Source organism: Eubalaena glacialis, chromosome 7 (genome assembly GCF_028564815.1).
Source record: "Eubalaena glacialis isolate mEubGla1 chromosome 7, mEubGla1.1.hap2.+ XY, whole genome shotgun sequence".
NCBI lineage: Eukaryota > Metazoa > Chordata > Mammalia > Artiodactyla > Balaenidae > Eubalaena > Eubalaena glacialis.
Genome location: NC_083722.1, coordinates 76505469 through 76517692, shown reverse-complemented (window position 1 = coordinate 76517692; position 12224 = coordinate 76505469). Strand labels below are relative to the sequence as shown.

Here is a 12224-nt window from a genome sequence, read left to right as displayed (position 1 = left end):
GGCTGGCGGGGCAGCAGGCGGCCACTTGGCAGACAGCAGATACTGGGCTGGGTGACGCTGGCCAAGGTGGGCAAACCCTTCAGGTTTATGGTCAGACTTTATGGCCAGAGGTTGTCCAGGAAATATAATTATTTCAGACATCTTATTCCTGACCCTTGTCTACAATAAACATTACTTTTTAGCAAGTTTAAGACAGTCCCTCCACACTCAGGCTGTGCCTATTGGTTCCTGGGGAGCACCCCGACCTGAAGCTCTGACAGAGGTGAGGGGAAGCCCACTGAGGAAGCACGGCAGCCGGTGGCCCCCAAGAGGAGATGCATGAGGGAACCTTTTCCTGGGGAGGCAGCGGACTTCCCAGATCTGAAAGGCCCCTCAGGGTCAGGACGTCCTTCTGAAGCAGGCAAGTATACGTAAGCGGATGTCACCTCCAGCTGACCCCTCCCCGAGCAGCTTACCTCCGAGGCCCGCTCTCCGAACTGAGCCAGCACCTTGGTCCGGTAGTCAGGGATGATGCTCAGAGGGTTGTTCAGCAGAGCCACATGCTCCAGGCACGGGAGGCTGCCGATGCTCCTGACCTCCTCCATCTGCAAGGCATTCCCGTGTCCCTTCTTTAACACTTCAGCAAGGTGACCACTCACTTGACAGTCAAAGAAAGGAAGCCCACCATTCTCGCTAAAGTGATCAACGCCAAGGCACAGCCACTCCAGAACCCCAAGACCCTTCTGGGGCACGGCTCACCTGTTCGATTCTGTTGTCGCTGAGATCCAGGTTGACCAGGGAGTAGAGCTTGTGCAGGCCACTCAGACTCCCCAGGAGATTGCCTGCCAGGTTCAGGGTCTTGATGTTCCCCAGTTTGGTGTGAACCCCTTCCAAGAAGGACAGCTTGTTGTAGGACAGGTCCAGGTGCACGAGGTTGTACAGGTGCTGCGGCAGCATTGAGAACAGAGTAAAGTGGTTAAGGTCAAGGCTCCAAAGAAAGGGGACTGACATTAAGGGTGTGATGGGCCTTCCAACCTAAAATGACCAGTTCCTCTGACAGTTATTCCGAAGGGAAATCCCTCTTCCCTGCACAGGTTACAGCCCAGCTGCATCCCCCGCAGGGGCAGCACGGCCCACAGGGTAGGCACGGGCTTTGAAAATGAGGCTGTCCGTCTTCACAATGGAGGCACATCATCTTCATCACGCTCTATTTGTATTTACACATCTTTTCTAATTTTTGGGAACTAGAGCAACAAACGCTCAGTGCATCATTGGGACCCAAAGGGAAGGGCAGCAGCCCCTGCCTTTATAAACCTCTGGTGCACCCAGACACCTTTCGAGTGCCCATGAGAGAAACCCCAGAGTATGGCCAAACTCCCAAGGCTGCATCTCAGGAGAACGGGACCTTGTGAGAAGCCTGCAGGCAATGATGGTCTCCAAAGACACAAATTACCTGCAGATTGTCCACGACCAGCACTCCATTGTGACTCAGGTCCAGGAACTCAATCTTTGGAATCAGTTTCTTGTGAAAGAAAAGATAACACATGATGTTATCCTAGGAAGCTGGACCCCACATGGCCCCTGGACATGGTGGACAGACAACCTGGGAGGCTTCCTCCTGACCACGGACTCCTGGGCTGGCCATCTGTGCAGGGTCCCTGACGTGACACCTCCCAGTGCCCACCCAGCAGCACGTCCTCAGGAACACATAACACAGGGACTCCAGTGCTGAGCATGACCCACTGTTTTTACGGAACACTTGGCTTGTAAAAATGACAAATGGCAAGGTTGCAGACAGAAGGTGTGTCCTTCAACTCTACCCACACCCACTGAGAGGCACAAGTACAGGAATCACAGTCCTACTGCCCAAGTACCATCTGCATGTCACTCTTACATGGGCACATCTGGAACCTTTCTTTTTTTTGGCCGTGCCACGTGGCATGCGGGATCTTAGTTCCCCGACCAGGGATCAAACCCATGCTCCCTGCAGTGGAAGTGCAGAGTCTTAACCACTGGACCACCAGGGAAGTCCCTGGAACCTATAGACTGATTTTTCTGCTACACTCCTTGAAAATAAATTTCACCACTTATTGTGTTTCTGTTCTATCAAATGTACATGCAATTAATACGCTTCATTTGGTTCTAAGCACTCCTCACCTCGTTTAAATAACCCCATTTTGAAATTAACTTAAAAATTGCAGGCAATGCACAGAGCACTGGGTACAGGTTTTTGGTGGTCCTTCTAGAAAAAGCCAGGTTAAATACCCAACCCCAGGGTCTGGTCAGGCCGTGGAGAGCGTACCACAGACTCATCGATCTCAGAGATGCTGTTGTGACTCAAGTCCAGAGCGGTCAGCGCCTGCCACGTGGGGATGACGGCAGTCACAGTGCCCTCCAGGGCTGCGCCTGCTGGCTCCCACTCATCAAATTCTGAGGCTTCAGGAACGAGGACTTCCTGTGTAAGAACATCTGGTGAGCACCACACGTGGGCCCTCACGCAACACTGACTGGGAACACGATCATTGCAAAATTTCAGGAAGGGCTGGAGCATATTTAGTATGTGGAAGTGAACTTGCATTAAAATGGGGCTTTTGGTTCATATGCCTTGAAATGATTGTGAAATAACTGGAGTTCAGAAACATAACAGCCACTTGGAATATGTTCTGGCCCTACTTGAGCAAATGCTTTTCCAGCTCCCAAGAGCCTCGTTATACGGTGATGCTTTTTCTGGCTTAAATCTCAGAGACTGAAGGTCAGAATTTGCAGTGTTTCCAGGCAACTGTGCTTTACAAGCTGGCACTGTGGTTCCCGTGGTGGATAGTAGGCCCTTTAACCATTACTTCACAAGGTAAAATCCAGCAGTCCTGAGACAGGGGAGCAGCACGGAGCACAGGGGCACCATCCAAGGGGAGGGAGGCAGGCAGGCCTCCTCCTTTCGATTTCTGATGCCCTTTGATAAGACCTCTCTTCTTTCAATCGATCATCTTGGGCTCCTTGAGCCAGGCAGCAGGGAGTGCCTCCCAGAGGGGCAAGGCTGCCTGACACAAGCCTCCTTCTTTCAGCCAGTAGCCTCAAGACAAAGACTTTTCACCAAACCCAAATCTTGATCAGACACTCTAAGTTCTAAAAGTGCCGCAATGTTTCTTTCTAGAAGAACTTTAACATTACTAAGATGCAACCCATAAAGAGAGAGATCTCTTACACTCTGTTTGCGTATTTGTGTCACTCACATACAAACAACAGGGCCCAGCATACACAACTTGGCCTGTCTACTCAAGTCCACTGAGAACAAGATATGAACAAGTGCCACACCAAGGCTTTTTATGTTTAGAGAAACATTTCTATCAGTCCACCTAATAAATGTTCTGACACTCGTCGCTGCTAAACAATTTGGTTATTAAAAAACCAGTGGCTTCTTCCATGGGGAGGGGTTACCTAGTTCCTTAAAATCTCTCATTTAAGTGTTGATTTTGGACTGAAGCGTCCCAGGGACTGTCGAGCACTGGGAGGTCCCACATGAGTGAGTGGCTGCCCAGGGGAAAGTCTGGCTTCTGGTTCCTGACAGACGGCAGCAGAGTTCGCATGACCCTCCGTGGGGAGACCACAGTGCAGGTCCCTGCCCCTCAGACAGCACCCTGGGCGGTCACAGGTTGCGCTTACCTTCATGGAAGTTGCTGAGAAGCGGACACTCATCGTGGCCAAGGTGGGCTTGGATGCGACCAGCCCCCGGATGCGCTTGGCATCACAGTGACTTATCTGGAACAAGAACAGCTACGTCTCAGAAACGGCATCACTGCTCCACCAGAAGTCCCAGGAAGTGGGTGTTCATCACCCACACACAAAAGAAGCACAAACATCGGTGACCCCGAATCCTTCGAGGCAGGTGGTGACTTAAACCCTAAGTCTCTCCTTTCCCCAATTTTTAGTGCTAATTAAACATTCTCTGAAGTAGCTTATGAGACAATGAACCATGAACTCCATTTTCTCTGAAGGGCTGCTTGGGGCTTGGCAGCTAAACACAAAGTGAGGGGCAGGGACACCAGAGCTGGAGAGCCGATGACTTCACTGGCCTCACTTCACTGGCCTCAGCGGCCCTGCAGGAGGAGGGAGGGGTACAGGCCAAAGCACCCTCCCTCAAGCCACCTGCCCAAGTGCTACACACCGCACCCGGCGGAGCCTCAGCCTGCCCAGCCAGGCACTCCTCTCACTTCCCAGCCCCACTCACCTGTGCTGGTCGAGGCACAAATGCTCATCAAGGGAGTGGCCCTCAAGGTCTCTGAGACAATTCCAGCACATTGCAGAGTCAGACACAGCTGAACTCAGATCCCAGCTTCCCCCTCGTTAACTGTGTGATCCTGGCCAAACTTCCTTACTTCCCTAAGCCTCAGTTTCCTCAACTGTAAAATGGGAATACAAGTGCCCACTTCACATGGTTGAGAAGATTCCATCAAGGAGTGAACATCAGACGTGGGGCACAGGGCTGAACACAAAAGCACTGATTTCTCATTGCTGAGATGAGAAATTTTTTATTATTCATTACTGAGTCTCCTCTCATTTATTTAAAAAGTGGTTAACAAAATTGGCATTGTGAACCCAGGAGTTTAGCAGTGAGTAATGCAAAGTATTTCTTGTTAGGTGTATGCATGCCAGAGAGCAGAGGACCCTCCAAACCATCTGCTGATCTGCCTTGGGAGACAAAGACTTGGAATTGGCTCTGCCTGACCCTCAGGATGGCTTCCCAGCACCTCAACTCGCACAATGAGGAAGCCCAGAAGGAGCTGGGCACTGGTGCTCCCTCCTGTCCAAATGCTGCAGGGGTGGGGACATGCAGACCAGCCAAGAGTAGCAGAAGCCCCTCTTTCTCCACCTTCAGATGGGCCTGACTTACCTAAATGGAATCTGCCACATACTGACAAACAGAAAAGCAACAGTGCCTTACAATTAAATCCAGACACCTAACATTGGGAACACTCCCTAGCCAAAGATAGGATGGTCAGAATGCAAGACCATCCTGCACAGGGCTCAGCCCCGCCTGCATTCCTGGGGCCCTGGGCCTTACCTCCACCTGATGAAGAGACTTGAATATTGACAGATCAAAAGGCAGGAGCTGCTCCTGAATGTTGCTGGTCCCAAAAGGTCCTTCTGTGCCAGAAACCTACAGCCAAATAAATGGCTTGAATTAGAGATGCTGCTGTAACAACCATTTCCCATCCATGTTCACAGGGCGGTGCTACAGCAACTACCAAACTGCACTCGAAGCTTCGCCTGGCTGTGAGAGTCAGGCTGGGCATGTACTCCCACTCACCACTTCCACGGTCAGCAAAGCAGGCTAAAGCCAAGGTTTAAAGCGAGGGGCCATTGGTTCACGACTGCCCCCTGGTGCTCACAGCCGAAAGCACAGTGCCAACATCACCAAATGCAGCCTTCCTTCCCTCAGGGCCCACGGAGTCTACACACACACACACACACACACACACCCCAAATGCAGCCTTCCTTCCCTCAGGGCCCACGGAGTCTACACACACACACACACACACACACACACATACACACACAGCCAGGCTAGGAGGTGCGTGCCCACGACTGAGTAGCTCTCCCCGACCAAGCTGCCCCATCTTTACCTTAAGGTACTTAAGGCGACAGGTGAAGTCCAGGATGTGCCCCAGGTCAGTCTTGGCATCCCCGCTAGCGCACGTGGGCTTTCCCTGCTGCAGCTGCTCGGTGACCGCGTACAGCTGCAGGGGCCTGATGGCAAAGACCTCGCCGGCCCCCAGGAGCTGTTCTCCTGCAACAGCCATAGCCCGTGGGGTGAGCACTGAGCCCCAGCCCCATCCCCATTGTGCAGCCAGGGCACCGGCACACCTGGCCAACAGTGGACAAGCACTTGGTCAGCACCCATTAGATGCACCGAGTCAGGAGGAAGCCATGGTCCTGAGAATGCAGGAGCGGCCCCCTTCCTGAGCTGACTGCACGCAGGGGCGACCCAGGACATGTGATTACAAAGGAGGGAAGGGCCACGGAAATTTGCAGCTGGGGAACCTCCCTGAGGTGAGGATGAGTTAAAATCTGAGGCACTGGGCCAGGAGAAAGCTGATGCAGGCAGCATTGTGGGCATCAGGCCCACGCTGCCACCTCCAAGATGCAGACGTCTTAAGGTTAGGTGAGGCCTAAGGTGCCAGCACAGTACAGGGCCTGAGAGCAGGAGGGGGTTCTGAGCCAAGCCAGACAGACTGGCATTTGGTCCTCGTTTTGCTCCTTCCAACCATGTTACCTGCCTTCAGGCAGGTAACTGGGCCTCTTATCCTCAATGTCCTTCTCTGGCCCTCCTGGGGGGAGGCAGTAAGATACAAACACAAGGCTAGACCACAAGCACTCTTTACATCTTAGCTACCGTTACTGTGCTCTCTGGCAGGGCCGCGACCCTAAGTCAGCTTCTGTTTGCCATCAGAATCTTTTTAGGTAAGGACAGACCCAGTACAAAGGGCAGCATGCCACCCACCTTCCAGAACTCCACCATAAGGCCCTGGAATAGCTCCTGAGCCTGGGATTAGCCCCTGACACAGGGACCCGGGGGTCCTAAGGTGAAGAATACAGCTCCTCAGACCTGCAGAACAGGTAGGTGGGAAGGCCTGCCTGTGGACCAGGTCCAGGGATTTGGGCAACCCCAGGGAGGTGGGCCCTGGTTAGGACTCACTTGGCACAGAGCAACTGTGCCACCCAGGGCCCCTGGCTGCCTAACAGGGCTGGGCAAGTTGCACCCAGTATTTCAAGGACCCCTGGCCATATACCTTTTTCAAAGAGCTCCTCAGCCAGTGCTGCAGTGATGCCATTAATCTCCTGCAGAGAAAACAAAACCCACAGTCAGGAAATCCACCTGCTCCCAGTCACTGGGAGTTGCACATTCCCTGCTATCTACCCCCTCTGCTGTTGCAATGCCAGCTCTCCAGAAAGTAAAACAAAACGGACAGAATAAACTAAAATGAATCAAGGAGCTCAGAAAGGTAAACAATATTTCCAGCTAAAGGGACATTTGAAATGTCTCCTCCAAAGGAGAATCGAATAGACTAACACTGCAACTCCAAGGCCACTCAGGCACTGGCTGAGAACACCAGGCCCGGGAGGCTGCAAAGCTTGGCCATGTCAAGAGCTGGCTGGGAAGCCAGCAGCTCCCCAGACTGGCCCTGGGAGATTCCTAGGAGAGGCATGGTAGAGAGACAGTCCTGTTTCTTCTCGAAGAGAGGCTCCCATCACCCTGCTGGGAAAAAGGGCCTCCCAGAGCTAACCCTGCCTGAGAGCGACCATTTCTATTGACATTCATGTCCCACAGGTATCTTAGGAAAGAGCAAGCGCTCGCTCTCTTCCTGTGCCCATCCCTTCAAGCCCTGCAACAGCACCACTCAGCCCAGGGTCATGAGAAAGAGGCAGGAAAGGATTTCCTTTTAGAGTGATGGGATAAAGGAGACACGACAAGGACAAGCCTTCATAGTAAACAGCTAACATGCTGGGGTGCTAATTCACACCGGGCGATGGCCTGAGCACTCCCCACCCAGCAGCTTGCTCAGTCCTCCCAACGCCCTAGGCCAGGAGGCCCTTATTTTGAATCCTGTTTCACAGGTAAGCAAACTGAGATGGACAGGTGCTGTAGTTCTCAATTTTACATGGCTAGAAACTAGCAAAGCCCCACTCCCAAGCACTTGGTCTTGAATCCTCTCTGTTCACAACCAATTGCCTCAGCATTTCAGTGGTGTAGCCATGGGGTTGGCAGGGCCCTGGGGCCCGCAGCCCCACATCCTGCAGGTAAGAACTGTAACTAATTGACAGATGGCAGCCAAACGGACTTTCATAAACAGGTCCAGATGGAGGCTGCACAATCGCCTTTGTAACTCACAGAACACCTCTGCCACCAGGACAAGCAATTCACGTGTTTACCAGACTCAAAAGGTACCAGGTTGCAGGAGACACGGTGTCCTTTTCCTGTTTTTCTCTCAGTTGCGCATCTCTTCCTTACCTTTTATACATAGAGGATACTTTACAGGTTGTTTATGTGCTGCAAATATCTTCTTCCTGTCTGTGTATGCCTTTTACCTACACTCACCCTGTTTCTCCCAACAGAGAGAGGTTTGTCAAGTTCACGTTTTTAAACCTGTGATTATTTTCCTTTGTCATTTCTGGGACCTCTTCCCTCACCTCAAGATTATAAAACATTCCCCTAATTTCTCCTTTTAGTATTTTAAGGTATTTGTTAAAAATAAAATGTTTATTTCATCTGCTTGAAATTCAGTTTATATATAATATGAGAATAACTTCCCCTTATTCTCACACATGAACAAAAAGCCAAAGGGAGAAAAATGAGCAAACACAGCTCCAGCATTAAGGGGCTCAGAGTCTGGCAAGACACAGGGTCAAATGTAAAAGGGCCACCAGAGGGGCAGAGCAGGCTCTGAGCAGGAGAGGCTCCAGCCAGTGAGAGGAGAGGGCATCAGTTCACTCCGAAGTTCAACTTCACTCTCTCACAACAACTCAGTTACGTTCTCCTTGGCTGCTGTGAAGAACCGAAGATCAGTAAGACCTAGGAACGACCCAAAGGCTCATTTCTCTACCTACACCTTTGAGAACCAAGCCCTGTCTTCAGATCAGCACTGCCCCATCCTGCCTGTAGTCAGAACGCCTGGACAGCCTTAAAAGATACAGATTCCTGAGCGGCTCCCAGAGGCCTGATCCTCACCCACCTCCAATGCCCAAGAGCAGCTGCCCAGCCTCTCCAGCCCCTTACTGACACTGGGCTCCTAGAAGGTCTCCCGTGGGAAAAGGGTTCCCTGTCCACCCTTAGTGCCCAACAACCCTCACCCTCAAAGTTACACTTCTCCGGGCAGCTGCCGTCAACACCAGCCCTGCTAAGGAGATAGGGCTGGAATTTCCAGAAGACACAGAAAGCCGAGAGACAGCGAGAGCCAAGGGCTCATGCTAAGCAAAGAGCATGCTTCCACTTCTGAACAATCTAAAAAGCAGACTATGTAACAATTTCTTTCCCTGCTCTTGGGCCACAGGAAGTGCGCCCTGTGGCAACAGGATCTACTTAGTTTCCCAGGCTGATCTTCTTCACCTTAGGAGACCCTTAATCAAAGAGGAACAAAGAAATGCCTCAGCCCGCAAATCTAGAGCACAGGTCTCTTCTGCCTCCTCAGGGTGCTCTGACTGAACTGTGGCCTTGTGTGCAAAGGTGAGCAGCCCCTTGCCAGGAGGAAATGGGGTGGGGGGGACAGTGGGCCCCAGTCTAAGCTCCTGTAGATTCTGTTCAGAGGTCACCTGTGGGAACAGGTAACCCCACCCACACCCCACCCAATCCTGCTGAAGGGACTTGAAGTGCTTCAGGGTCCCACAAATGTCTGAACTGAAATGCATTAAAAAAAAAAAAAAAAAGAAAAAGACATTCTTTATACTTCAAAATTTTTTTCAATTAAAAAAAATTAGCTATGTTTAAAAACTATAATACCCACCTCCAAACGTGTTACAGACCAATCAATTAGCCACCTGCCAGGTCACATGCTGGTTTGCAGCCTTGGGCAGCGGTGTGAGCTGCACACAAACGCACCATGGACTATTAGGCTGCTGCTTGGCGACTACCGCTCTGACTGAGCATGTCTGTGCATGCGGAACCCCACGACCCACTGCCCCCGGGAGCGCAGATCCTACTCAATGAATAACCCCAGGCCAGCCCGACACTCCTGCCTGACACAGGCTGGAGCACAGAGTGCCTGTCAGTGGGACATTAACAGGGGACTCAATTACACATCACTGTGTGGTTTACACACACACACTAAGGGCTGGGAGTCCTTGTATAATCTATTTCACGCCTGTGAGGCACGCTAGCAGAAGTCAGGTACATTAGGTGCATAAAAATTCCCGATGGATAGATTCAAGCCTAAGCTTTGGCTAAGGAGAGTTCCAAGACTGTAACTAAGTTGCAAAGATATCTGCTATCACTTACAGCCTCTGTATTTTGCAACTAAAACAAATCACCAAAGGCTGCCTTTAAGACGGTAACAGTTCTATCCTATCTCCTGATTTCAAATTTCAAAAAGTGGCTTTGTTCTAGCCAACTGGTTTTAAAGTAAAAAAATGATACAAATACCACCGGTGACAAGAAGTGAGTGCCTTTCCTAACTAGGAGAGCTGGCACTGGCTGGGACCCAGTGAGCCCCTGCCACGGGCCCATCGCTCTTCTCGGTCCTTCACCTTCACCGCACGGTCTCCTGCAATCCTCAAGAGCCCGGGATCATCACTCTCCAGCTCACAAGAGGAACTGGGACACAGGGGTTAAAAAGACTGCCTTGGAATAAACTGTCAGGAAGCAGCGGGGCTGGGAGACAAACTCAACTCTGCCTGCCTGTCAGACATCCTGCCCCAAAGCGGTGTGTGCTGAAATTCTCCGTGGGATTCCACTTTACTGAATTTGAAGCCCTCTGCTCTAGGGGTTCTGGGATGAGGTCTGTCCCTGAGGGTGCAGGAACACTAGGGCAGAGTTATCTGGAGGGAGAGAGCCCAGCAGTAGGCCAGGGCTGAGGTGTGCCCTCTCACTGCAACACAGGTCTGCACTGGCCTCTGGACACCCCATCTCAGTTGGCTGGGGAGAGAAGTGGTGCTTTCCTTCCTTGACCTTAAAATTCACACTACCAACCTCACACCACACCCCAACCTCACAGCATGTACAAAAATTCACTCAAAATGGTTAAAAGATCTAAATACAAGAGCTAAAACTATAAAACTCTTAGAAGAAAAACACAGTTGTAACTCTCTGTGACCCTGGATTAGGCAATGGTTTCTTAGATTTGATACCAAAAACACAAGCGACCAGAGGGGAAAAATGGATAAACTTCATCAAAATCTAAAACTTCTGTGTTTCAAAGAATACTATCAGGAAAATGAAGACAAACCACACAATGAGAGGAAATATTTGCATATCATATTTCTGATAAGGGTCTAATATCCAGAATACGTAAAGAACTCCTACACCTCAACAACAAAAATAACCTAATTTTTTGAAGTGCAAAGACTTTAAATACATTTCTCCAAAGGAGATATGCAAATAACCAATAAACATATGAAAAGAAGCTCAATATTATTAGTTATTAGCCAAATGCAAATCAAAACCACCATGAGATACTTTACACCCATGAGGATGGCTACCAAAAAAGTGGACAGTAATAAGTGTTGGCAGGGGTGTGGGGACATAAGAACCTACACATTGCTGGTGGAAATGTAAAATGGTGCAGCCGCTACAGAAGAAAATTTGGCAGTTCCTCAAACAGTTAAACAGCTACCATGTAACCCAACAATTCTACTCTTAGTATATACCCAAGAAAAATAAAAATATAGGTCTATACAAAAGCATACATGAATGTTCATAGCAGCCTTATTCACAAAAGTTAAAAAGTGGAAACCAGCTAAATGTCCATTAACTGATAAATGGACAAAACGGGGTGTCTCCAAGCAATAGAATATTACTCAGCCATAAAAGGACTGATGTACTGATTTATGCTACAATATGAATGGACCTTGAGAACACTATGCTAAGTGAAAGAAGCCAGTCACAAAGTCACATATTGTATGATTCCATTTATATGAAACGTCCAGAATATGCAAATCCATACATTACGAAAGTACGTTAGTGATAGCTGATGGGTACATGGTTTCTTTTTGGGGTGATGATTGTTCTGCAATTAGATAGTAGTGATAGATGCACAACTTTGTTAATATACTAAGAACCAGGGACTTGAACACTTTACAAGAGTGAATTTTAGGGACTTCCCTGATGGCACAGTGGTTAAGAATCTGCCTGCCAATGCAAGGGACACGGGTTCGAGCCCTGGTCCGGGAAGATCCCACATGCTGTGGAGCAACTAAGCCCATGCACCACAACTACTGAGCCTGCGCTCTAGAGCCCGCGAGCCACGACTACTGAAGCCCGCGCACCTAGAGCCCGTGCTCCACAACAAGAGAAGCCACTGCAATAAGAAGCCTGCGCACCGCAACGAAGAGTAGCCCCCGCTAGCTGCAACTAGAGAAAGCCCGCAGGCAGCAACGAAGACCCAGCACAGCCAAAAATAAATAAATAATTTAAAAAAAAAAAAAAGAGTGAATTTTATGGTATGTGAATTATATCTCAAATTTTTAAATCCACACCTCAGCCAAACAGGGTTCCCTGGGTCCACCCTGTCCACTGTCAGCCCCACAAGAGGTGGAGC

The 12224-nt window shown here is 50.1% G+C and overlaps 1 protein-coding gene across 11 annotated transcripts in view; it reads right to left on the bottom strand.

Annotated features, from left to right (window-relative positions):
• The window catches only part of LOC133095480 (nischarin), a 69099-nt gene that overhangs the window by 51415 nt on the left and 5460 nt on the right, over positions 1 to 12224 (bottom strand). For all 11 annotated transcript variants that reach the window (XM_061196934.1, XM_061196937.1, XM_061196939.1 and 8 more), the window contains exons 4-11: positions 6768 to 6816; positions 5601 to 5764; positions 5039 to 5134; positions 3640 to 3735; positions 2282 to 2434; positions 1433 to 1501; positions 739 to 924; positions 456 to 584 (exon numbers count right to left, since the gene is read on the bottom strand). In XM_061196934.1, the coding sequence (XP_061052917.1) occupies positions 456 to 584; positions 739 to 924; positions 1433 to 1501; positions 2282 to 2434; positions 3640 to 3735; positions 5039 to 5134; positions 5601 to 5764; positions 6768 to 6816 (942 nt within the window). The remainder of the gene's footprint in view (positions 1 to 455; positions 585 to 738; positions 925 to 1432; positions 1502 to 2281; positions 2435 to 3639; positions 3736 to 5038; positions 5135 to 5600; positions 5765 to 6767; positions 6817 to 12224) is intronic.